General features: G+C 41.2%; 1 protein-coding gene across 7 annotated transcripts in view; it reads right to left on the reverse strand.

The window, feature by feature from the left end:
- Positions 1–26,894, reverse strand: part of Rabgap1 (RAB GTPase activating protein 1) — a 125,885-nt gene that overhangs the window by 17,197 nt on the left and 81,794 nt on the right. For all 7 annotated transcript variants that reach the window (XM_015986153.3, XM_076568475.1, XM_006992533.4 and 4 more), the window contains 6 exons: positions 18,419–18,532; positions 8,927–9,001; positions 5,697–5,822; positions 5,050–5,193; positions 4,037–4,078; positions 3,810–3,938 (listed from right to left, as the gene is read on the reverse strand). In XM_015986153.3, the coding sequence (XP_015841639.1) occupies positions 3,810–3,938; positions 4,037–4,078; positions 5,050–5,193; positions 5,697–5,822; positions 8,927–9,001; positions 18,419–18,532 (630 nt within the window). The remainder of the gene's footprint in view (positions 1–3,809; positions 3,939–4,036; positions 4,079–5,049; positions 5,194–5,696; positions 5,823–8,926; positions 9,002–18,418; positions 18,533–26,894) is intronic.

A 26,894-nucleotide genomic window follows, 5' to 3' on the forward strand; every position in this document is an offset into this window, starting at 1 on the left:
TGACCGCCATACTACCTGGTAAGCCACACGACTTCCACTGGCCTCAGATCCTCCCTCCCTAACACTAAACCATGAAGAGTAAGACACTTCTAAGAAATGACTATCCATATACCAGAAATCACAGAATTATTACAGTTTTGAAACACGTTAACACACAAGTATTTGTTTCTAGTCACTTGAGACAAAATCTTCCCAGTTCTCACACTAATCAGTAGGTACAACCCAGTAAACCACAATTTAAAAACATAAAAAAAAAAACAACCCACCAACAGAATAGGATACCAGTGAATGGCAGAGCCAAACTTTTAAAATTATACACCAAAAAGTTTAAAAGTTTGCAAGCTAGTTCCCATACCTCACCAGTTACCTAGCACAAAGCCCTTCCATGTCTATAGGAGACTCCAACCCCACAGCTCAGTGTGTCTGTTTCCTGTGCCACCTCAGGCCTCCTCCCACAGGTACAGCATAGGACACAGGGCTCATGACGCATTTCCTAGTGATTACATCCATATCCTGCAGTTCCACTGTGCCAATAACTTAACCACCCCCTCTGTTTTCCTCAATATATCTTGGTGTTCAGTACACCAGCAAGACTGAATTATTCCTGTGCATGCTTTACTTCATCTTTTAGCAGAAAAGGTTTATGTCTTGTAGCCTGGTGAAGCTACAGGCTTCCCTTGCAGAATGAATTTCAAGAAAAATTAGCCTTACCTAGAGTAAGAACAAATGGGGCAATCATCCAAAATATGCCCCAAACAGGCAAACTTCTCCAGGACTGGGAGGAATTTCATACCCTAAACAACATATACATGGTATACCAATATTATGAAGGCAGACTGTTAGTCTGAACTCACTAAAAAGGATGGTCAAGGAAAAGGACATTAGCCACCTCTTATCTGAACTATGGAAGAAAGTATCTATTTACTAACATGTTTTCAACTAATGACACTTAGAGCTGGAACCTCTTTTTAAGACTTGTCCAAATGTTTATAAAAGAGTAAGTGGAAACTCAACAGCATGTTCTACCAGTTAGCTAGCCAGCTTGCAAGCCAGCCAGCCAAGCAGTATTCGTCTGTCAGACACTACACTTAGTGTGCAGAACTCAGCAGTGAGCAAGAACTAGTCTCTCCTCTGCTGTCAACTCTATTTCAATGAGGTCAGATGAAAGCTGTGGGTCTAAGGGGTGGGGAAAGCTGTTAGATACTGTGATTAGAGAAGACATCTCTGGTATCTGAGGGGAAGACTGGATGAGGCAGTGGTGGAGCCATGCACACAGTTAGCACAAGAGTTATAAGCAGAAGAATTAGCTGCTGTGAAGAGCAGAGGGGTGAACATACTCAGAATATGTCTGAGAACACAAGGAAGCCAGGGAAGTCTAAGCAACAAGTAAGTGAAAGAAGCAGGAGATTGAATCCGAGAGCCGTCAAGACCTTGGACACGACTGCAGCAGACCTGGGGCCTCAGCAGGACTCCTGAGTCCTGGGGCAAGGTAAGGTGACTGTAAGAATTTTAAAGGGAAAAATGGGATGGGAAAAGAGAGACAGAGGACCACTGTAGAAAGGAAGTGGTGTGAGGCAGTGAGTCAGGACACACTTTAACGACAGGCTGTGGAGTGTGAAGACAGGAGGAAGAGTGGCAGCAATGTTCCCGTCCCCGGTCCCCAGGATCATCAAGAAAGGACAGGGTAAGTAGAAAGAATGTGGGCAGAAGAGAGGCCTTCTCACATGAGGAACATAACTGACTCTGTGTCAGAGCTTGCTTGGCTCTGTGCCCTGTACAAACCCATCCCCATGCGATCATACAGTGCCTGTTATCTGTCTGAAGAAACAGAGATGAGCGAATCCCAGCAGCAGCCCTCACTTCTTGAACCTTTACTAATTCCTAGCACTATATCAATCAATGTACATACTATCACGGTTAACCCACACATAAAAGTACTTAGCCCAGCGCATGTGGCATGTTGTAAACAATCTCAGATAGCCTTACTTTTCTCATGTTAATAGGATTTTTTTTTTTTTTAATGACCAGGAGGCCATTCTGAGCCTTACCTGACTCCTCAAGGTACAAAGTCACACCCACATGATTATGAGTAAGCACTAAGACCCTGATCAGCTGCTGCTCCACAGTGCTTTGGATATGGATGTGTGGGTTCACACACACTAACTGAGCTACTTTCTTACAGCACCTACATTCACGTTTCTCTCATTCATGTATTTGGACACTTTCTAGATCATACTTTATCTCACTTCCCTATGCATTAACTAAGGGTCATCTTTGTTAAATTGGTCTGACACATGACCCAGGCTAATGTTATTTTACAGACCAGAAAGTAGAGCCTTGAAGGAGGAAAACAGCTCTGTATTCAGATCTGAGTCCAGCGCCTGCTCTACAGCAGTGGTGATATCAAACTCTGCACTGTACCTCATGTGAACCTAAATGCAATTTTTATTTCGTCTGTCTCTATCCTGAAATTCCGAATTCAAGCCTCCTCAACCACAGCATTTGCTCTTTAAAAATACAAATTTATCAAAACATGAGTACATTGCAATTGTTTATATTTTAACCATAAAAACCCATAAAACTTGTAAAGCCATGTTAAGTTATATTATGAGGCTTCTCCACATATTTTTACTTCTTTTTAGAGAATTTCTAATCACAACAATAAATGTCAAAGGGTGAAGTTAGCACAGTGAAAACTGTGTAAACAAAATTCTGTCCCCAACCAGCTCAGTGTTGGCAGGGCTTCTGTCTCATTGGTCTGTAAACTGGACAGTAACATTCTTCCGACAGCCCAGGCCAGCAGGGCCAATGAGCTTCAACTCAAAGATGTGAGATACAGTCATCCCCCAGGATCCACAGGAGCTGGGTCCAAAATCAGAGCACGCTCAATCCTTTATATCAAATAATGAAGTACTTGCATGTATTCTACCATACAGAGAGAAATGACCTCCAGATTACCAATAACACCTGAACACAATATAAATGCTGCATATTCATTGGTGTACTATTTAGGGAATAATGACAATGAAAAAATAATCTGTGTTTTTGTATCCATGTATTTTCCCCCAAATACCTTCAATCCACAATTGGTTGAGCCTATGGACAGGAAACCCACAGATACAGAAAGCCAAGTGTATATAAAGGTGTTTTGAAAACAGAAAGGTACAAGCTATACAACACAAAAGCACCAGTCCTTATTATGGGGTGTGAGTCCTTAATTTGAAAATGGAAAATCCTGCATGCTATCAAAATTGATACTGTTTTGTTTTTGTTTCATTTGGTTTTGTGAGTTAGTCTTGCTGTGCAGATCAGGTTTTCTGAAGAGCTCATGTATGTAACCCAGGCAGGCCTCAAACTAAAGATCCTCTTGTCGCAGCCTCCCGAGTGCTGAGACTACAGGTGTATATCACCAAGCTCAATAAATCTGAAAAATTTTTATTACTGACATCACATTATATCTGACTACATGTGACATCACAGTCAAAACACAAGCACACTTAAACAATGATGTCATTATCTTCAGGCTGTATCACCAACTATATACGAAATACACATGAATTTTCGAAGCACACTTGAGTTCTAACCCCTGGACAGTTCAGTAAAAATAAAGATAGCAACAAGGCCACTCCTATCAGAACAAAACACAATAGAAAGCCCCTAATTGGCTCCTAAACACTCATGTGCAAACGTTTAAGATAAAGGACATTCAATGTGAACTGTCAAATATAAATTACAAGCATTAACAATTTAATCAGAAAATCTGAGACATTAATTGAAAAACAATGAATGAATTAATACAAATATTTTACCTTTGTGTTGCAGGCTAGCTCCATGAGCCTCTTTGCGTTTTCTTCTGAGCGGTACCTTTTAGGGAGCTGAACCCTGAAGAACTTCAAGGCACCCTCGAAGTCGGTCAATAGCAAGTCATCCTTGGAAGTCTTGAAGAAAGAAAAGACATCCACAGAGCACAACGGCCACTTAGCATGAGATGCAAACCACAGATACGATGGAATAGGGCAGACGCCAAAAGACATACCTTTAGTAATCCAAGGGCGACATTGAAAATGACACTTATTCCCTGAAAGACAAGAGACAAGACAGCTGTAGTGTCTGTGTCTGCTCTGCTCTGTTGCTGCAGGGCCACCAGGAAAGGCACTTAAAGGAAAGCCACTCCAGCCCTATTCCGACACGCAGAGAATGAACGTTTTTCCCAAACTGCCCATGATTCCAGACCAAATGTTAGAGCCGTAACACAGTGACTCTCAATATGGCAACCCCATATACATACACACAGGAGCAAAAAAGGGGAAAGAATGCATACCAATACTTCACATATAGTTAAACTGTGCCAACAGGTGATCCAAGTTTCTTCAGTTGCTTTTATTATATTTTCTGAAGGTCTGCCATAAGCACATTCTTTTAAAAATAGTTGTTTCTTTCTTTCTTAACACATATACACCTTTCAAATCTCAACTCATGTCATGGCTAAGGACATTTTTCACACTGCCTTGTTTCTTTTCAGTGACAATGTTCTACTTTCAGTAAATCCCCACCCAGCCTCAAGTCATCAAGTCATTAGCTGGTATGGTCACGTAACTCAGCCTACCCAATGGAAAGGCTGGGCGGGACCTTCAGCAAGGCTGTCATTAAACAGAAGACTGCAGTTAGGAGTGGTGGCCACAACTGCTCTCTGCACCCAGGAGGCAGTAAACACGCACACGTCCCTCAGAAGGAGGGACAGCCAGTTCTAAAGGGGAGACTCTGAGAAGGTCTCACATATAGTTAAATGCTGACCTCTGTCTTCCTCCATTTCTTGCTACAAGAAAGAAACCTCTATTTCATTCACTCAGTGTCACAGGGCCAACTGAACACTAACTCGTCTGTCTAATGTGTCTCTTCTTAGCAGAGAACCTCTGTGACAAGGGTGAGCAGGACACTGGCCTCAGGAAAAGCCACCTCAGCCCGGATTTGGCAATACCAAAACAAAACAGAGGACAAGAGATTTGACAGAGCTTATAGTGGAAGTACACACACACTCTAAGTACATACCTCACATAAGAGCAGGTCGATGATATGAAAGACCATGTAGAGAGGGAATTTTGCAGTGAAAAGTGTAAGAAACCACTGGGAGGCATACATGTGTGCTTCAAGGCTGATATCCAGGAAGTGGTTGTACAGGTCAGGAATGTATTCCTGAAAAGTAAGCTAATTAGTCCTGGGCACATATGCAGCTATCCTATATTTCTTAGGAGGCTAATAAACCTTCCAGCAGTAGCCCAAAAAGTCATATACTTGTGTTTTTCTAAACCTCTCTGAAGTGCTTGGAACACTTAACAGTTATTTTCCATACTACAAACTAGTTGAAAGAAACAGGAATTCCCTAGAACAGTGACAAGTATTTGGAAAACCATTTATTTCTAAGTTGTGACATGCTTTGGGAAAGTCTGTTTCCCTCTGTAGCCTTGGGGAACATTTCCTCCCTGCATTTGCTATAGAAAAGGGCCTGACTACACAATTTGTTCTTAGGTTGTTTCTACAACTGAAAACTCAGCTTAAACATATCGGATTCCCAGTGCTGTTGGATCTCTGTATCCTTATCACATAGTGAGAAACAGAACAAATAAAAGTCATTGTTCCTCAATCCATCTGCCATTAAGTTTGCACCTAGTTGTCCAACCCAGTCTGAGTTCCCTTACCTGCATGAGGCGCTCCAACTGGTAGAACTTGCAATGTAGATCTTCAAAATTTTGCTTGAAAAGTTCCCTGAGGCCATAGTCAAACATGATCTTGACCAGAACACTGAATGCCTGTTCTTCGGGCATCTGTAACAGATGGGTAGTGGAGGAGTGGGATATAAAACAATTACTCCAGTATCTCTAGCTTGTCCCTCCACTGTCAGGATATGGACTCAATTTTTATTTAATATCATTAATTTACTCAGGCAAAGAATGTTAAATGAGGTCTACTCTGTGCTTCCACTGCCTTCCCCATAGCAAGAGTGTAATGAACTATCAACTGGGAGAAGGACTGGTGAGCACCTAGGACAGGGAAGCTTGTGAATCAAGAACAGGTTCTGCTCAGCGGACAGAATTAGAGGTGGCTACAAACAGGCTGGTACACACTATGCTTTCTGAAATAATGAGGCCTTTGTTCAAACATTTGTCTTCCCTTTGCCACAATGTCATTCTAGCAAATTATTTTTCCTTTCCTATCATAGTAAAAAATAGTTTGTGGGGCTGGAGAGATGGCTCAATGGTTAGGAACACTGACTACTCTTGCAGAAGATCTCAGTTGCTTCTTACCACCCACATGGCGGCTCACAAACATCTATAACTCTAGTTCCTGGGAATCCACTGTTTTCTTCTAGGCTCCGTGAGCACCTACATGTATATCATGTATATAAGCTCATGCAGGCACACAAATACACATAAATTAAAAATAAGTCTTAAAACATAGCTTGTCAGCCGGGCGGAGGTGGCGCACGCCTTTAATCCCAGCACTCGGGAGGCAGAGGCAGGCGGATCTTTGTGAGTTCGAGGCCAGCCTGGGCTACCAAGTGAGTTCCAGGAAAGGCGCAAAGCTACACAAGAGAAACCCTGTCTCGAAAAACCAAAAAAAAAAAAAAAAAAACAAAAAAACAAAAAAACATAGCTTGTCTTAAAAACAAAAGAATAGCTTATTCTAGAAGAGCTTTTCACATTCTCCAGTCTATGCTATTACTCAACATATAACAGCAGTGGTGCTGAATTACCACAGACTAAGAGCATCTTCTTTGGCTTTAAGGAACATTCCTCCAAGAATATGGAGAGACAGTCTAAGTTTCAAAACAGAAGGCTAACACTGGCAGTGTTAAAGCTTCATGTAACTGTAGCAAGCCTCAGAAAAGTCAAGATAGTGGGTAAGCTACCACGGAACATCATGTTGGAGGTCGGCAGAGCATGGGACCCAGTGAGAAAATGGCACAGCAAAAGCAATACAGGACAAAGCATAGCAGATCTTATTGGGAAGGACAAGCTGTTTGGGGCAAATGCTAGATTTTCTGAGATTTTTGTTGTAAAAGGAACATGTTAGGGAGAAGAGGTTGGATTTGTGTGGTATTTCTGATGTGGGGTTGCCCATTTCTCTTGCAAGAAAACACACACTTAACACTCAGGAAGCAGCAGGAGTTCTAAATAGGACTGCGATTGAGGAAACCATTTTCAAGGGGTGGTGATTATTAAATGGGAATAAATGTTCTTTGTGTGAAACTACAATAAACAAATAAATAGATGAACCATTTAGGTGTGTAAGAGTGAGACATAAAGTCTGTCTAAAATAATAAATCAAAGTTAAAGAAAAAAACAACTGATCTGTTTATTAATGTCCTAGCATTAGTATATACTCCAAATTCCCCACAATGTTCTAATTCATCCAGAACTAACCTTGCTCTTCTCTGTAACTCTGCTGTACCTGCTATAGACATCACCAAGCTGAGCTCCCATTAAAGAACCCAGAGCCTTTTCTTTTGACCTGTAAGGCCATCTTTACAAAATGGCTTAAAATCCTCCTAAGACATCCTGCCCTCTCAAAGCAAACATGTAAGCTTTACTCTGGCTTGCATGGTTTCCTGTGGCCCGTGTTCTCCTCTCTAACACGGTCTTTGTCTTCCCTCTCTCCCACTGCAGTCCCACTATGCCTCTTTTAATTCCATGCATTTGAAGTTCTTCAGCTTTTACATACTATATGATTCCCATGGACAGCAGTAGTCGACTCTGTTTCATGCTTTTACAATACTTCTATTGCAACACAACAAGGAAAAAGGTGAACTGACACTGAAAAGTACACAAGAGAGTGACAGCCTTTCTTGTTTTCAGAGTCCACTGCGCTGTACTGGTTATCTGCCAAGAGGAGCCTTTAATCTAAACAAGGATCTCTGTTACAGTCTTACACTGTTCATTGCATTTTATCTGTATGGAGCCATTAAAATCCCTGCAAGCATGCTTGTCTGTTTACAGATGGTGGAATCACTAGGTTTATCCTGTGCTCACTCTTAGCTTCAAATTTCCAGCAGCAGTCAGAACTGCTGATACCACCTGGGGAGTATTCTTGCCACACATTTTTAAGTTAAATAATAAGAAAATGATTAGGCAAATTAAGCATGTGACATATTTTATGAGGCAATGTACTTAAATTTTTTTTAAAAAGTCAATGGCTTGAAACAAAGACAATAGGGTGGTTTTGTAAGGACAAAAGACAAACAAATACAGCATCTGATTTGTTGCTGGATCACAGAGTAATGGCCATAAAGGATTCGCATATGGGCAGGGGATATAGCTCATAGGTAAGAAACTCACCTAGCATGCTTGTGTTCCTGGGTTCAATCCCTAGTACAGCAGAATAACAAATCACACATGTACTGGGATGGAGCTCTGAGTGTGGACTGTGTGCCAGGCAGGACGTGAGTGTGGGATGTGATATTACAGTTATGATGTAGAATACCCTGGTCCTTACAAGACACAAGCGCAAATGTTTGCTACTTTCTTTTTAAAAGATAGTAAGTTGTGTTTGTGGACAAGGAAAATGAAGATAAAGAATAAATCAGTAACTGGAAGTCAAATTAAGACTACTAAATATGGCTATTCAGCTTAACGTAGTTCTGACATGTCTATGGATTTAAAAAAAGCTGGAGAGTAAAGGTCTTTATTAAATGAAGGCATAAATAAAATGGTACTAAAGAAAGCCTTGCTCTCTTCCTAGCATATGAACTTCCAAACAATTACTAATGACAGTGGCTATTGTACAGACACCAAAATGTCCCTAAGGGTCAGCCAATACTCAAGTTTGTCTAATCTTCTGAAAAACAGAAAGGAAATCTAACCTGCCATTACTTAGCCACACGTAAGCCGGGAGAGGCTGGTGCAGCCGTGACAGAGACCCGACTACTCACGTGGAGGAGCAGCACAGCCGCAAGGAAGGACTGGCCCTGGCAGTAGCCGATCTCTTCGTCATACACGGAGTACGCCTGCAAGGGACGAGACCCGTGGTTAGAGGACGACTCATTCACCGGGCGGTGCATGCCTTTAATCCCAGCACTCGGGAGGCAGAAGCAGGTGGATCTCTGATTTGAGGCCAGCCTGGTCTACAGAGCAAGTTCCAGGACAGCCAGGGCTACACAGAGAAACCCTGTCTTGAAAAAACTAAAAAGGAATGACTCATTCATGGGCCATGCCTGCTCTTTGGGACCTTGAAGACAGGAAGTAAGAGGATGCTATCCAAGCCTCACTGGGCCATTTTGAAGGCCAAAGGATGATGCTAATCTATCTCTCTAGTCCCAGTGTCATCCTTACAGTAAAGGAGCTGTCACCATGCTACCTCCAGTGGCCAAGGAGAAAGTTCATCAAAAATGAGTTGAGCATTAAATCAGATTCTAACAGCTCCTGTTCTAAAAGCTCATGTGATCATCTTGGGATGCTCTTCTCTGCCTGAAAAATGTATTCTTCCTCTAAACCCAAAAAATGTCCCAATTCAACCAGAATGAATCACTCTCTTCTCTGTAACTCTGTGGTACTTGCTAAACATACATGGCTATTATAGCATTTACTAGGCCACATTTTAAGTGTCCATCTTCTCTAGGACTCCTGAGAGATGAGATGATGTGTTGTTCAACGAGGTACTGATTAGTTAATATTATTCAACCATCTACCTGTATAAAAGGCTTTTTGATAAGAGTGATGGCTCTAAAATCTTTTGTGGCTTTCTCTGGATTCTTATTTTTAATTTCCTTGGCAGTAGATGATTACTCTCATTGCCTATGAACATTATCTTGACTAGAACACTGATATCTACAATTCCCCATGGTCCCTTCTCGGCTGCTCTTGAGCTGTTTTTTGTGATTAGCATTAGTAGTTCTCATGTAAACTATGGAAGAAAGGGGGAAAGCCAATAAAGCAGTGGTTCTCAACCTGTGGGTCATGACCCCTTGGGATTGCATATTGCTTATTTACATTATGATTCATAAGAGTAGCAATGAAAATAATTTTATGGTTGGGGATCACCATAACATGAACTGTATTAAAGGGTCGAAGCATTAGGAAGGTTGAGGACCACTGCTATAAAGTAATGATGCTATTCCCGTATGACCAATTTATTTCTGTTGAATGCTGTTGGCTGCTAAGAGACACTGGATTATAAAAGCTGCTAGATTAAACTAACCTGTGTATTTTAAAACTGTCTTGATATTTTAAAAATATACTTCAAAAATTAGGTCAAAAGGTATGTTGCTTTGGGGGAGAGGTTATGCTCTTATTTCCACAGGGAATGAGAAGCTGTGGATTCATTCCAGATTAAAGAACATCAGGTTTGATTGGGAAAGACCTCCCTGAAATCCTGGCTACAGACATAAAAATAAACCTAGAAGAACTACAAGAAATGTGCATTTTACCTGCTCAAACATAAAACAAAAAAAATCATCTTTAACTGACTTGTACACGCAATACATTCCATACCTGTAATGGATACTACCTTTAAAATTTTATGTATTTTCAGAACAAGGGGACCAAACACCAATGAAAATGGATGACCCAGGTAATCCAGTATTTCAAAATGCCTCTGTTACAGTCTCCTCAAAATTCAGCACTCAAACTAGCTTCAAGGCTGCTGGCTGAGATGGTCCAACCTCATGGACCACTCCAGCCAAGACTTCATTATTATCCTAATTTTCTCAAGGTTCCCCCAAAGATACCAGCACCCCCAGACAACAGGAAGCAGTCTAGGGAACATACAAAATTTTGGTAGATGTTTGTTATCATTTAAGGAGGTTAGTTACAAGTTGTTATTGGAAATGGTCAGAAAAAAAAAGCTAAACAAAGGAGATTAGATTCAGGGATCTTGTTCTAAACAGAAAAAGGGGGGTATGGAAATGATAGGATAAAAAGGTAGATTATTAAATCTACTTTAATCCAAAAAGCAACAACCAGTCTTGAATATTTTACATTGGTATGAATTTTTGTATGATACAAATTTGAGATTATTTTTGTTATACTGTATATATGTTTCTATTCATTTAAGATTTTTGTATGTTGATATAAATTTAAGATTAATTTTCTTATACCTATTGTACCTATGCAGCTCATTGAACAATATAATGTCAATTTCTAGTCCTCAAAAGTTATCACTACAAACTATTTAGGATAATAAATGCAGGTTAGTAGTCACCTATTATAATCAAACTTACAGTCATTTTAGGTATGTTTTCAAGGTCAAACAGAGATATATTCACATAGATGACACCTACAGACTATGACATTTAATATATTTACTAACATCTAAGACTTTTCATGACAGTGAGACATGTCTGCTCCTGACAGCACCCATTTACTTCAAAGAAGATGATGAGCATTGAAGAACCTTTGTATAGAGTTTGCTTTCTTTATGGCAAAAGCTAGACATGTGGGCAAAGAAACAGCCCTTTCCTCAACTGCTTACAGTATACTGTCCAAACTGGACAAGCAGGACGGAAAAAACAAAACAAAACAAAACCCAAAACAACAATAACAACAAAAACCGACTGCCAAACTTTGCCAAGACAAGAAGGACATTCCTTCAAAATTCCTGCTTCTCAGAACAGAAATGCCTGTCAGATATACTAAGACTGTAGGCCAGGGTTGGATGCCCCAGTGTTACAGAAGAACCTAGGGTGATTGTCCAGGCAGTCAGATGTCCCTATGGTTAGATAACATTTCATCCTTCTAGGGTCTTTGATGTATATGTATGTGTGTGTGTGTGTGCGCGCGCGTGTGTGTGTGCGCGTGCGCGCGCACACACACAGATTTTATCATTAGCTTTTAGAGACATCATAGCTTTATAATCCTATCTTCATAAACTCAGGTAGAAGTCACTGTAATTTTAGCAGGCTTTCCGGCTCCTCACAGCTTGTCTGATGAGAGGGCTACAAGAAGAACATATCCTTTTTTCAAAGACAAGATACAAAATGAGAGCTTTAGAAAGAACCTGTTTATAACACCAGGAGGCACATCTCTTTCCACACCTTAAGTTAATAAAAATTAATGTTAGAGCCAATAATTGCTAAGAGTGTGTTGAAAACTATCATTGCAGATTGGCAACTTCTCTGGGAAGCATTTGGTATCATCATGACTCAGTTACAGAGTCAGAGGCCTGCGTTTGTCAGTTTTGCTAGATCTTGTGCACATTATTTATATACACTACTAATATCATGATGTTGACTTAATGTCCTCACTCACCCTTCTTAGGCAAAGAGCTCAGCACAGCTTAAGTAACTTTATGTAACTTTATATACATGCATGGAGTCTCCATAGGTAGAGAACAGAGGGGAACTGTAGGGAAAAGGGGCTGGCTAAAGAAACCCACCCTGACTCTGGAGCCCAGAAAGATGACTCAGATAAGGCCAGTGAAAGAAACACAGTTTGGCTCAAATCAGAGACATCTCTGCCCCTGGCCAACTGACTTGTGAAACCAACCAATCACAGAGCAGGACAGTAGAACCCTGGCCCTGGAATCCAGGACCAGGGAAAGAAATACAGGGTGGGTTTGGGACCTGAGCCAGAGAAATGAACACTTTATTCCCAAACCCAGAACCAAGGAAACATGCCCTGACTCTGGAACTAGTGCCAAAGAAATACTGCTGGTCCCTAGAATCAGAGTCAAAATTAGTGTCAAAAAGCTAAGTAAGGCCAGTGAAAGAAACACAGTTTGGCTCAAATCAGAGCCATCTCTGTCCCTGGCCAACTGACTTGTGAAACCAACCAATCACAGAGCAGGACAGCAGAATCCTGGGCCCCAAGTCAACCCCTGGTTGACTCCACCCCCAGGACATCCTATATAAACCACCCTGCCTGGTCAGTTAAAAAAGACAGCTGTTCTCTCCACCCTGGTAGAGGCAGCTACTCTCCTGGACTCCTCCTTCCCAAATAAACTGCTTTCTCACAAGAGTTTTGGGTGTGAAGATCTTCATTCACTGATGTAGAGAAGATCCTTGCTGAGTCAGGGACAGAGCAAGAGAGAGCTGAAAAAGTAAGACCTTTCTTTGGAGCCAGAGGAGATTGCTACATTTCTGCAGGGGTTTCCCCTTTTCCAGAGTGAAGCAAAAGAAGCAACATCTTAGACCGAGAAGCAGAGCTCTGCTAGGAAGCCCCCTTAAGTGGGGGCTGAGCAAAGCCCCACTGTAGGGGCTGTCCAGGAGAGGAGCAGGATTGCTATATCCTGCGGGAGACCATCCCCCATCACACCAGGTATAGCCTGACTTTCCTGAACAGTCGGGATACCTTTCCCTGCAGAGCTCTTGACAGCTCCAGGCCTGACTTTCCTAAACAGTCAGGATACCCTTTCCTGATGAAGCAGTTCCAGGCCTGACTTTCCTGAGCTGTCAGAAAAACTTCCCTTCCAGGGTTGAGCTCTTTGCAGCTCCAGCATCAGAGCTGTCCTAAGCAGCTCAAGGTGTCTGGGATACCTCGCCCTCTAGGGCTGGGCTGTCTCTTTGCAGCTGCCAGCTGTCAGAGCTTTCCTAAGCAGCTCAAGGTGTTGCCGGACTCCCCAAGTAGTCAGGATACCTTTCCCCAGAGTTGCAAAACTCACATTTTGGTGCCAAAACCTGGGACCAAACCCACAGAGTTGCAACAAATTTACTTATAGGAACATAATATTCAGGCTGATAAGGACCAAATGAACGCACACATGTATTGAAAGTACATGAGGTACTTGAGAAACAGTGGGAGTAAAAGATTCAAGGGTCTAAAATGAAGAAAAGGAGGGCAAAGCATTTCATTAGTTCATTGACACTTAAGGAACATCTGTAATATGCTCAGTAGCAGTGCTACTGTCCTTGAGAACTTCAGTGAGGGAATTCCCACAAATCAATCAAGCTCTGTAAAGCCAGAAGTTATCTGGTGAAGCAGGAGCAAGTTATGAACCAGGATATATTACAAATCATCACCTACCCTTATCCAGAAGCAGAAAATGAACTCAGGGGTTTTTATTTTATTCCACTGTGTTATGACTGTAGTGCTCAAGATTTCTGTGGAAGCTGCACAAATGAGTTATTTTTGGTGTAAACAAGAAACAAATTTTGGAGTAGACATGAAAGCAGGCTAGACCCCAGAGGCTGGGCGACTAATTCAAGGAAGTTTTTATAAAACTGCCAGCAACATAAGAGGGCAAACACAGAGAGAAATGCAACTTTAAGGGTCATCAACTGCATCAAACAACCTGGGACACAGTGACACGGTGGGAAAGGAAGACTGACATCAATCAGAAGAGATGCAGCATCTAAAAGGAGGGTCTTGAGGGACCCTGACACAGCCAGCTGTGTGATGGCATTCAAGGAAGTCTGGATATAGAGCAGCCACTGGAGGGCTGAGATGGACAATAGTCTAACTTTGAATCAAGATTTCTGAATTTTATTTTTGTAGGTAGCCAATAGACATAACAGAGGAATAGCACATGTCAACCCACCAGAAGAAAAACACTCTGATGGGTATACCTCATTTAAGCAGGGCTTGCGAGACTCCAGAATATCTTTTCCTTTTGTTGTACCTTTACATCCTTTTCTCTGGTATTTGATATAATGTATATGATTGTGGGAAAATTCCTGACTGCCTGTAAAGTATGTGTTTATCTCATGGAATCATCTCGATCTTCCGGGCATTTGTATCTGTGGACTGTCAGGAGGATGCTAGGTAACTTTTGACACAGTCGGGGCCTATTGAGTTCCACTAAGAAACTGCTTATGATCACTGCTCATATTAAGATAAACTAGGAGCCAGAATGCCTCAAATTCCTTTAATTTTATGGATGAGCACTGCAAGCTGATGTAAACCTTCAAAAGAGCTTTAGATTAGACCAGATGCCTTGCTTATGGTTTACATTCCCTCTCTTGTTCACAAGGACACACACAGCTGTCCTGTCTGACTAGGTTGTAAATACAAAGACAGCCTAATTATTGCTAGCTGGCAAATGATTAATTCCTTGCACTCATTCCTGACCCCAATTTGTAAAAATAAATTCTGACTAGTCAAGGCTACAGAAGATAATCTGAATATGCAGCTCCTGTAAGGGCTGCAGGTGTTCTTAGATAATGAGAGAAATGGAATGTACTTTTTATGACTTTTGTATTGCCTGAGAGATGCTATTAGAGTACTGAAACTGTGCAGGGAAAGGGAACACGAGAGCAATTAAGTAGTACAACGTGAGAGAATACAGAAAAGAAACCACCAAGAGAGTGTAAATGCTTTCCCTAAAATCCCTCAGATAGAAAAGTCCTACCCTCACTAACACCATGGATTCCAAGACAGCTCAGGGCTGGTTCCCTTACAGGCAGCAATATATTTTGAAGTACTAATGGACAGATAAAGCAACATGAAAGGAAGCTGATGTGAAGGGAATACACAGAAATTCACCACAATAATCAATTTCTGTGTTTGAAAGCTTTCACAATAAACATGTTTTTAAGTGAACTCGAAAGACCAACTTTGTTCCAAGATTCTGACAGAGACTAACTGGCACCAAGGATTTAACACGCTAACACAGATTTGGCACATCTGTCTAGTAATTGAGAATTTCTGCTCTGAGAGTGAGGGGGACTTCAAAGGGCCATGTAGAGCTGGAGAATTCCATCTGAGTACCACGGGAAGGTCTCTGTGGGTGGACAGGCAGAGAGAGAAAAGACAAAATTACTGGTGAGGCTCAAAGGCAGGAGGATAGCCAGGAAGGGAGAGTCAAAGGCAGAGAGCTGCAGGAGGCTGAGACATGGAAACTGGATACAGAAGTGAGGCAGAGGCAGTGGACACTGGCATAATTTCTGGGAATTCTGCAACATGGCGGGGAACTGTATGGAAGATAGAACTGAGATACAAGATACAAGTGGCTAGGGACTGACCTACTCTGGTGATGGGATGGCCAAACACCCTAATAGTTGTGCCAGAAACCCCATCCAAGTACTGAGGAATCTGGATGCAGACATCCATGGCTAGGCCCCAGGTGGAGCACTGGGAGTCTAATTAGCGAGAAAGAGGAGGGTTTATATGAGCGAGAATTGTTGAAACCAAGGTTGGATAAAGCACAGGGACAAATAGCCAAAGGAATGGAAACACATGAACTATGAACCAAAGGCTGAGGGGCCCCCAACTGGATCAGGCCCTCTGAATAGGTGAGACAGTTGATTGGCTTGATCTGTTTGGGAGGCATCTAGGCAGTGGTACCAGGTCCTAGGCTCACTGCATGAGATAGCTGTTTGAAACCTGAGACTTATGCAGGGACGCTTGGCTCAATCTGGGAGGAGGGGACTGGACCTGCCTGGACTGAGTCTATCAGGTCGATCTCAGTCCTCGGGGGTGGCCTTGATCTGGAGGAGGTGGGAAAGGGAGGTGGGCTGGGGGGAAAGGGAGGGGGACAGGAAGGGGGAGAACAAGGAAATCTGTGGCTGTTATGTAGAACTGAATAGTGTTGTAAAATTAAAAACAAGAACAACAACAACAAAAAAGATACAAGTGGCTAAAAGACCTAAGAAGATTACAATAGAATCACAGCTTTGAGCATTACAGAGAAATTAAAGAACAACTTCTTTAAAGTCTAACTGTCCTCAATAGTTAAAATCACCTAGTATGTCACTAGCCCCTCCTAAAGCCAGCTGATAAGATTGGAAAGAAAAAACTAAGTGAAAGTTCCTTAAGAACATGTCTTATGTCTTGTCTGAACACACGACAAAAAACTACTTAATTATGAGAAGGAAAAGGTCAAAGACGGGCTCTGAAATCAGGACAAGACTGAAAAGGTCTGGTCCCAACCTTTTAGCACCGTGGTTCTGATGTGCAATAGAACAAATCTGTTTTTAAAATGATTACAACCAGCCAGGCATGGTGGCGCACATTTTTAATCCCAGCACCTGGAGGCAGAGGCAGGTGGATCTCTGCGAGTTCCAAGGCCAGCCTGGTCTACAGAGCAAGTTCCAGGACAGCCAGGGCTACATAGAGAAACCCTGCTTTGAAAAAACGAAACAAAACAAAAAGATTACAACTGAATAGGCTGTTCTTTGTCTGGTGTTCAGGTACAGATCTTAGAAATGAATATTCACCATCACTTATTTATTAAGCAGCAGTGCTACAAATCCACCTGGGCACTGGCACATCTTACTGTTGAGTCATATCCACAGAGCCAACTTCAGCACCTAGAATGTGTATAAGCATTCCATGGCTCCCAGGAGCCTTACAAACCAAATTTGAAACTGTTTTTCCTCTGTTTTGGTCTTGGTAAGTGTCACTTGGTAAGTGTCACTTGGTCTTGGTAAGTGGAACTTGGTCTTGGTAAGTGTCACATTTAGCTATACTGGCTTCAGTTATTCTTTTTCTCTTTCTGGTTTTCAAACAGTCTTTATCAGATTTGTCCTTGGACAATTTCACGCATGTATATAATACATGCTAACGACTTTCTTCCCAACCCCTTACCTTCCTCCTGTACCTGTCAATACTCTCCTCCTGACAAATCCTTTTCCCATATTTGTCTCTCTTTGGTTTTGTGACCCACTGGCTTGAACTAGGATTCTGTATGGCCATGGGTTTGCAACTCTCCACTGGAGCCTGGTGGGCTCACCAGCAGGGCTCACAGTGGGCACACAACTGAAGAGGACTCATGCTCGCCCAGAATCTTTCAGTATCCATCAGTTCAGTAGGAGAAAGTAGGGTTCCACAGGTCCTTGCCCTATCCATGACTGGCTGCCGACACGGACAGTCCTGTGCAGGCCAGTAGTTATGAGGTCATAATGAGATGGCTAGACTGTACCAAGAATATGCTATTTTCTGTCCTTATCTTCTTTCTAGCCTCGCATGTCCTGCTTCTAACTGGCTGAGAGTGACTTCTAGCATAACAGCATGACCTACATGAATACAGGTGCTTGCAGAACCAGAGGCATTGGACCCCATGTAGCTGGAGTTTATGAAGTGATGACCTACTAGGTGTAGGTTCTGGGAACTGAACTCCAGTCCTCTGGAAGAGCAGTGTGGGCTGTTAAAGAGAGTCATTTCTCTGGACTCATTATTTCCTGATTTTTAATGACTCTAAAATTGTGTTATCTACGGCTTTCAGATACTCATTTTTGTTGTCTTAATCTTTCTTTTCCAATTCTGAAAATCAAATACAAATTATACTTTGTAGACAACATGGTGGAATGCATCTGTAAATCTATGATTTGGGAACTGGAGGCAAGAGGAACAGGAATTTAAGGCCAGCCTCTGGTATAGTGAGACTGAATATAGCCTAGACAACACAAGGTCCTGTTTCAAAAAACAGAAAAAACTAAAAACAAAAGCCCCAAACAAGCCCAAATTACATTTTGTAGTTTATCTTTTACATAATTTCAAAGAACTAGAACTGTTATTCAAAACCAATACTTTTATATTTTAATATGAAATACCTTGCATATTTTATATAAGGAATCTTGTCCATCTCCTCCTGTGTCCTTGAAGTAGTCATGAGCTGGAAACGTGCGGTTAATATCCCGTGTGATAGCACTGTCTTGGGGAGACTCCTGTGGAAACAGAGGAAGAGAGGCCCAGGGCCATTAAGAAGATAGTTATCTATTTGGATTTGTACAAAAGGGTCCCATTATTTACGTACTTTAAGTGCTTAAGGTCAAACACATATTCACGCCTGCACTTACTGCCTCTTCAGGGACTAATCCTCTGTAAGTGTAATGTGTAACGAGGGTGGACCAGACAGAAGGAAGGTGCCATTTCATTCCTCACACGCATGCTCTCTTCCCTGTGCACATCAGGAAGTGAGGCTAGTGAACTTTCGTGTACAAAGGAAAATAAGCTGCTAAGAATTGGTTTCCCTCAGAAAAACATTCACGTTTACTTCAAAGGAGGAGTGCAAGTACTTCTGATAGAAAACCTGAGTAGATAAAGTAATGCTTAATCTATCCTCTGGCATGAAGCTCATGCCCATTCCTAAATGGGAAAGGTCCAAGGCTTTGTATGTACATTCCTTTCATGTGTGGTGGAGCTGGGTACAGACTATTCTGAGCTGCCATGTGGGTGCTGGGAATGGAACCAGGTCTTCTAGAAGAGCAGTCAGTGATCTTAACCTCTGAGCCATCTCTTCAGCCATGGTCCAAGGCCCCTAACCAGAGTTTCCTAAGGGCAAATGACACAAGAATGCAGAGTGAGACTGCCAAACGGCACAGGGTTCAAACACCTAACGAGAAACCCCTCTTTTCCTCTGCCAGAAGAGACGAGTGGTCTTTGAATCAACAAAAAGGTAAATAGGTGTCACTAATGCCAGCAGTCACCCATGAGGCATACCAATGCCCTGCTGCCTCTAACATCCCCAGCAGTTTTCATGTATCCACTGCCCTTCCCACTGACCATGGGACCAGACAATGAAAAATCACAGGATGAATTTCTGAAGCCTGCAAAAACGGTAACAAACTGGAGTCCTATGGGAACCACTGCCTTAAACTATTTGATCTTACAAAATATGCTGAAAAACTTGGAATGAATCCATTTGATCTTTCATAGGCCAAACCACATGTCCCTCCCCTGAATTCTAATAATGACGAGTTTAATAAATTCTTGTCAGAATAATAATATTAAAAATATCACAAAATTCCAAAACAAATCCTTATCCTTGACAATGTGACCAGAAAGAAGATTTGGGTACTGATTTTAAATACACCTACTTGCTGCCAAATAAGTTTATACATGCTCAGTGCCCCAAACACTGTCAGAGTCTGCTATAACTTGATCTTCCTTTTGATTATGTATCTTTCACATAGTAATGAATGTTAACAGTATTTGCTGCAAGTTACAAAAGTCAATTCTCAAGAAATCTGTATGTTTCTGTATATTCAAATGTAGTAACAGTTTAAATGAAATATTGTAAATAGTTACATTTGTCTTTTATATTTTAAGCAACAAAATAAGACAATATAAGTAGCTCAGAAACTTCACACACACACACACACTGACACATTAGGCTGGCTAAAATGAAAGCACCAAACATTGGTGAGGTAATCCAACAACTGGACCTCTTACAAATGACAAGCCTACACACCATACAATTACTTTGGTAAATCACACAGCATACCCCACTCTACAAGTTTAATACCATTTGCTAAGAAAAGGAGTAAGAGCTACTTGGATAAATGAGTGACTCTAAGATTGAGGCGAAAAACACAGGAGACAACCCTGGAATATTTTTATTGCCAGAAAATTAAAAAAGAAACAGACAAAAAAAAATCCCATAAACACTTCTTAATTTTTATTGCTACCACAAACCAAGCCAACCAACTGATACCAGTAACACTACCAACAACAGAATGTCTGTACTGATGGAAGTATGTCAGAGGGATATTGACAGCCAATGAAAAACATTCCTAGTGACTTAAGCCAAACAATTTAAGCAACTAACAAATATGGTAATATTGAGTTATAGCCTTGAGTGTGAGAGAAATATCTGTATATACAAAAATAAATGATGGATTAAATAAATAAATAGGGTAAAGAGATAAATCACCCAGGTAGAATTTCAAATAACTTATGTACATACTATGTCATCAAGGAAGTGAGAGTGGAATACTCCGCTACAGTGATGGAATGGGAGGTGGGGTAGACAAGCAAGATCAGTACTAAGAGTGGTAAATGACTCTGCTAGTAGGCACTCTTCGTGGTATAAGAATGGCTTTTACTTTATATCTTCCCGCTTCAAATTCATAGCTTTACAAGAAAAATACCAGACAACTTCTTGAAGGACATTATACAAAATGCTTGACCAGTATCCCTTAAAACCACCACATAGTTCTTGTTCCTTTCATTAAGGATGTCACTAATAACCAAGATCTAGGGGCCAGGTGTGATTCGTTTCTAGTGATTTCTTATCCCTTAGCTCCCACCATGCTTGATGTGGGGGTGAGATCTGAGCTCCTTACATTTTAAAGCTCCTTAAAAACCGTATATGGATTAAAATTTAGGGAAATTATAACACATGGTATTTCCTTTTCCTCAGGTCAAAATTGTGTATCAGTTCAAATCATAGTAGTCCCACACTCTAATCTTTCTGGATGTCTATTTTTATAGCTTACTATGAGAATTGGATGACTAAGTAACTTCTCAGGATTAATAAGGCACTGGGAACTGGAGGAAGTCCTTTGAAAACATACTCTTTGTAAACTCAAGTTGGAAAATAGAAAGCTAAGAATGGCAGGAAGAAAAAGAAAATGCCCAAACAAAAGAAATGCCATGGAAGGCTGCCATGTGAAATAAGGAGCAGAGAGGATTATATTTCCCAAGTGGTTTGTTGCCCAAATAAAAAGTTCTCAGGAATAACTCCAAATGTTATAAAAGCTGTAAAAGTGTATGCAACACTTAATGAAACAGAAAAGCACCCCACTCGAATACATTATTTATTCATTAGACAGGGTCTCACTATATAGTTCAGGCTGGCCTCAGCCTTCTGGGTGTGCCAGCATGTCTTGCCCATGTCCTGTCTTTAAAAATGTATTTTCATGAGTAAAGCATATTTTACTGGTTGTGTATCCTTGTTGTGTGTGTGTACTTGTATAGATAAGATGTGGCGTGGCATGAATGTGGAACTCAGAAGACAACTTCTGAGAGTCAGTTCTTGCTTTCTACATTGTTAAGTCAGAGTCCCCTATTTCTGCCACCACTGTGAACTCCAACCTAGCTGCTCTGAGAGCTGTGCTGACTCTCCTGTCTCTACGACCCACATCACCACAGGAGCTGGAAGATTACAGACGACTGCCTCAGCTCTAAAAGCAGATTTTGCAGATCTAACTCAGATCATCAGGCATGTGTATCAAATGCTGGTACCTGCTAAGCTGTTCCTTCAGTCTGCAGCTCCTTTTAAAAAGTCAGCTATAGCTTTTGATTGTTTGTTTTTGTATTTTGAGACAGGTTTTTCCTGTGTAGCGTGGCTGTCCTGGAACTCACACTGCAGACCAGGGTAGCCTCGAACTCAGAGATCCGCATGCCTCTGCCTCCCAGAGCTGGGATTAATTACTGAAATGTATTTAAGCCATAATTATCTTAGTCCTCAAAGACCCATCTCACTAAGTTGTATCTCCAGTATGCTTTGAAACTGTTGAGAGGGGGGGAGGGAAGGGGGGGGAGGGAAGGGAGGGAGGCAAGAGAGGGAGGGAAGGAGGAAAAGGGCAAAACATAGCACCTGTTATAGGGCCTTTACATTTCACGATGTTGAGGATACTCGCTACCACATTACTAATGTCTTTGTAAAAAACTGTCTTCTAAGAATTATAAGCATTTCCACTCCATGGAAAGCGACCCCAGTGTCCATTATCTTTTTGTCATCAAAATATGAATCCTAGAAATAAATGTAACTAATAGGCTCATTTATTAACAATAAAAAACTAAAACACAAAACAAACACCTCTATCGATGACTTGAGCTTTCAATATTCAACATACACCTTATGTAGCTATGCAAATGAACTGGCTGGCATTACTGTTCTTCAAGTCATTATTTGCCTTTCAACTAGGAACCATGGGATTTCTGTGCTACAGTGTTATTCTTCCACACCAACAAATAGAGGGGATTTTGGTAGAAATCAAACTTGATGGAGAATAGAAATCAATTTGTCGAAAGAGAATGCTTTTCACACATATTTTGGAGAACTGTTTCCAGAGAGGTGTTGGAAGTACCCATGATGATAATAACTTTGTCAACAATTTAAAGTTAACAGCAGAATTTAAAAGCTGAACCAAAGAGAGACAGGAAATTGAGCTATACAGATTTAAAACATAAAATACTATACAGACACTCAGTAGTTAATGTTTCAAAGTCTCCCTTCCAAAGCTCCATCACAGAAAACACAGAGCAGCCTGGAAATCCATTTCCATTATCCTAGAACACAGGGGTGACTGAGGTACTTCAGAACCGGGCCACAATTGTGTGGCCTCTGGATTTGGGCTTTTGACAAAGAGCGGAGGAGATAGAATGCACAACGGGCAGGACTTAAACCCTGTCTTGGGCAGTTTTGTCTGTGCACTGCCTCTCTTAGCTGTCATAACCTTGGGCAGGCTACTTACCTAAGCTAAACTTTGAGGTACTTACTTATAAAATGTATGTGTTTATAAAACTTAATCTATTTGCCTCACTGGGTTTATAAAAAGGAAAGACACACTGTGTGGAAGAAAAGTGGGAGACATAGGCCTGGTACATCAACTTCATATCTAGTGGCAAGGGTTACTACTGATGTTGCTGGCCTACTTCCAATCTTGAGGGAGAAGCCAAGACAGAAAAATATGTATTTGGCAAGGTTTCCTGTTTGGGACCTAGTGCCTGGTCTGGGGAGGAGCAGATCTGTGACCAAAGTAAGCAATTCAAAAACAACCTATTGTATGTCATCAAAATCCTACTTCATTGTAATCACATGAATTTATGAAGAAGATAAATAAGATAGAAAAACTGACACTTAAAATATAAATGATAGAATAGGATTTTGTTTTTTCTTTTAGCCTATGAATCATACTGACCCAAACACTGTAGAGCTCAAGAAAAAAATACTTGTGCTGGCTAGATTTATTTTGTTTTAAACCAGTCTTCAGGGCACAGACCCATTTCAGGACAAACAATTAGAGTAACGTCAAATGCCTCTGCCTCTTCACTCATGTCCCCAACATCCAATAAAGCAAACAATCCTCCCCAAAATTAAAACAAAAGGACAACCTTGTACAGTGTCTTAACTATAGAAACTAAACTCAGCAAGCCTGTTATAGAAATATCTGCCAACAAGCACTTCTGATCTTTATGGATGGATCAACTGCATGAATATGTAAGCACCACACTGACACTATGGTTCTATCTATGGTAGATAATACAAGAGGAAAGTGGCCAGCTTCAGAAAAGATGACTCTGTACTTAATAAAATAATGGACCGCTGTCACATTGTTTCAAACCAAATATGGCATTATAATGCCATTCTAAAAATAAATCTAAGTCCCATGTGACATGTAGCCCTTTAGCTATGTCCATTTCCTTTTAGGGATCAAGTTTCCCACAGGAAAAGTGGCCAATGTTTGGTAAAACTGCCCCAAATCATGTATAGATAAGGCATAAATGCAAACAGCATGGTCAACCTTTTCCTGCTTGGCTATTATTGATGCTCCTGCATAGCAATACTTCTGGAGAACCCAATGACCAGACATTAAAAACTATACTGACAAAAGTGAACAGTGAAAACTTGAATCATTCCAAGTAAAGCAGTGGGTGATGGTAAGAGTGGCAAGTTTTGAGTTAAATTAGAAGACACAACACTGTGTGCTGAGTCACATTCTAAACAAATGTTTTGGTAACTATAAATACTTCTAAACACTTCTTTCAATTTCATTTCTACCACCAAGTAAACTGCATTATGAAAGAAATACTCTCCTAGTAAGGTTAACAGCTTAGCATGATAGTTTTTGTTGTGTAAGTTAAACATTTTATAGAGCATCACGTTAAGAACAAAATCCTGGGCCTGGTATTATGGTGTTGCAGACCTTTAAACTCCAGTGCTCAGGAGTCAGAGGCAGGTGGATCTTTGTGAGTTCCAGGCTAGCATGGTCTATGTAGTGAGTATCAGGTAAGCTAAGTAGTTAAAGAGTTATTAGGTGAGACCCCATTTCAAAACCAACCAACCAACCAACCAACCAACTAACCAACCAACCAATCAATCATCACCAACAACAAAATAACCAAAAAACTTGGGTTCTGTGAGAAAGTTGCTGCCAAGTTTGATGCCAGTTCAATTCTTGGGGCTAAAACAGTAAGAGAGGAGAACTAACTCCTCCAGGCTGTCCTTTTGACCACTGTACTCCCGCCACTGCCCCACAAATGCACACAAAATAAATACACGATTAACATACTAACAAACCTGAGTTCAAGTCCTATAGACCTCAAGTTATGTTTTTTTATATAACCTAATCCATTAAATTACAAGTACTAAAATGTTTCTTTTTTCCTTTGGAAACCCACATCCTTCTGTTTCCTTTGATTTCTGTTTGTTTTGGGCTCTGTTACTTTCTAAGAAGCTTCTCTGATTGTTGTAATAGAAAAAGAGAAGCAGCCAGGAACAGGGCGCACACTTACAGTCTCAGTTACTCAGATGACTGAGGCAGGATTTCAAGGGCAGTCTGGGCAATATAGGACAACCCATTCGCAAAAAGCATACTGAAGGCAAGCAAGATGGCCCAGTGAGTAAAGTGCTCTCACTTACTCTGTGTGACTTTCAAGTTCTTGTCTAAGAGTAAACATTCCTGACCAATAAAAGAAGGAAATTAAAAACAAATACCTGATAGGTTCCTCTGAGAAGTAAATGAGGTAGCCACCTGGGCACTGCTATCAGAAAGGCCTGGGGTATAACTGAGATCTTGCACTTATAAGCTGTGAGTATTTAAATTGCCAATGGTGGATAAATGAGGCGCTCTTGTGAAAAGCTGGGCGCTGGTGCATTCTGTGGTGTACACCTTTAATCCCAGCACTTGGGAGGCAGAGGCAAGTGGATCTCTGAGTTTGAGCCTTGCCTGGTCTACAAAGTGAGTTCTAGGACAGCCAGGGCTACATAGAGAAACCCTGTCTCAAAAAATCAAAAAACAAAACACTCGCTTATACAACCTCATAGTGTTGGACAGATTGAATAAGGTGCTCATGAAATTCTCCTAAAAACAAATAACCTCAGGTTTACATGTACATTTTTGCTTCTACTCCTTATGCCTAGATTTAAGCACACATGCACCTGCGCATGTTCAGGTGCTGGCCCAGTTAAATCAGATTCCAACTCTTTGCAAAAGCAAGTGTACTAGAAGAAGGCAGCAAACTAGGAGCAGCTGTCTGAGTTCTTATCAATACATGGGAGAAGTTGGCTCGGGCCCCATGTAAAATGTCAAAATAAGAACAAATATTTCCAAGATTCTTTCCTACATTATTGCCTCCTTTCTTCTTTGCTGCACATGGTAACACTAGTGCCCAAAGGACACTGCAAATTCCCTAAGAGGTTCCATTTACCTTGCTTTCCACGTAGGCAGTGTGAAGACTAGGACAAGATGAACCACAAACAAGTTGAATGAAACCCGCTGCTCTTTGGAGTGTCACAAAACAGAAAGCTGTAATATGATGACGTGTAAATCAGTGACATAAAATCACCTTGGAAAACCTGTTTCCGAGGCTAGTAAGACTTGCAAGGATCTGATGAAAAGAGCTAGATGCAACCAACATGGGGTTTGAAACCGCACAGGCAGGTCAGCACTGGCTGCAAAGGTGATCCCTCACATCACAGAAAGGCATTATGAGCTTCAATTCCCATCAAGCAACCATCTGCACATGGTGCAGGTCATGATGCGATCCCATGAAAAGACTACAATTACTTCCTATTGTAATAATGAACTACCCTTATGTGAACTTACCCCAAATGAAAGACAGGCTGTGTGCCTCATAAGGATGCCTTGGTAAATTCCTGTGGGTGAAGTTCACTCTTTGAGGCTCCTTGAAAAACCTAATTACAGAATTTTCCATGTGAAATGTCTCAAGACCAGAATGTTCTATAAGACAGAGATGACACTTCACTGGAAATGCCCCCTTCTAGATATACAACTACCAGTGTCAGGAAAAAGAAGACAGAGCTAGAAAACTGACAAGGAGTTACAGAGTAAAATCATATAGCCAGACAGAGGTTCCAACATCTCTATTCTCTCCTATAGCTGATTTTTACAGCTTCTTTCATTTGGCTCTAGAGCCACGGTGTGTTCTATGTGCATTTATTTCATCTATGCTGTGAGAACTGCAGTTTGGCAACATTGCCAGGCAAGGGTAGCCTCGGTAGCAGTTATTGAGAACGTATTCCCACACTAGTCTTTTCATTGAAGGAGGGAGGGAGGG

Source organism: Peromyscus maniculatus, chromosome 4 (assembly GCF_049852395.1).
Source record: "Peromyscus maniculatus bairdii isolate BWxNUB_F1_BW_parent chromosome 4, HU_Pman_BW_mat_3.1, whole genome shotgun sequence".
In the NCBI taxonomy this organism is placed as follows: Eukaryota; Metazoa; Chordata; class Mammalia; order Rodentia; family Cricetidae; genus Peromyscus; species Peromyscus maniculatus.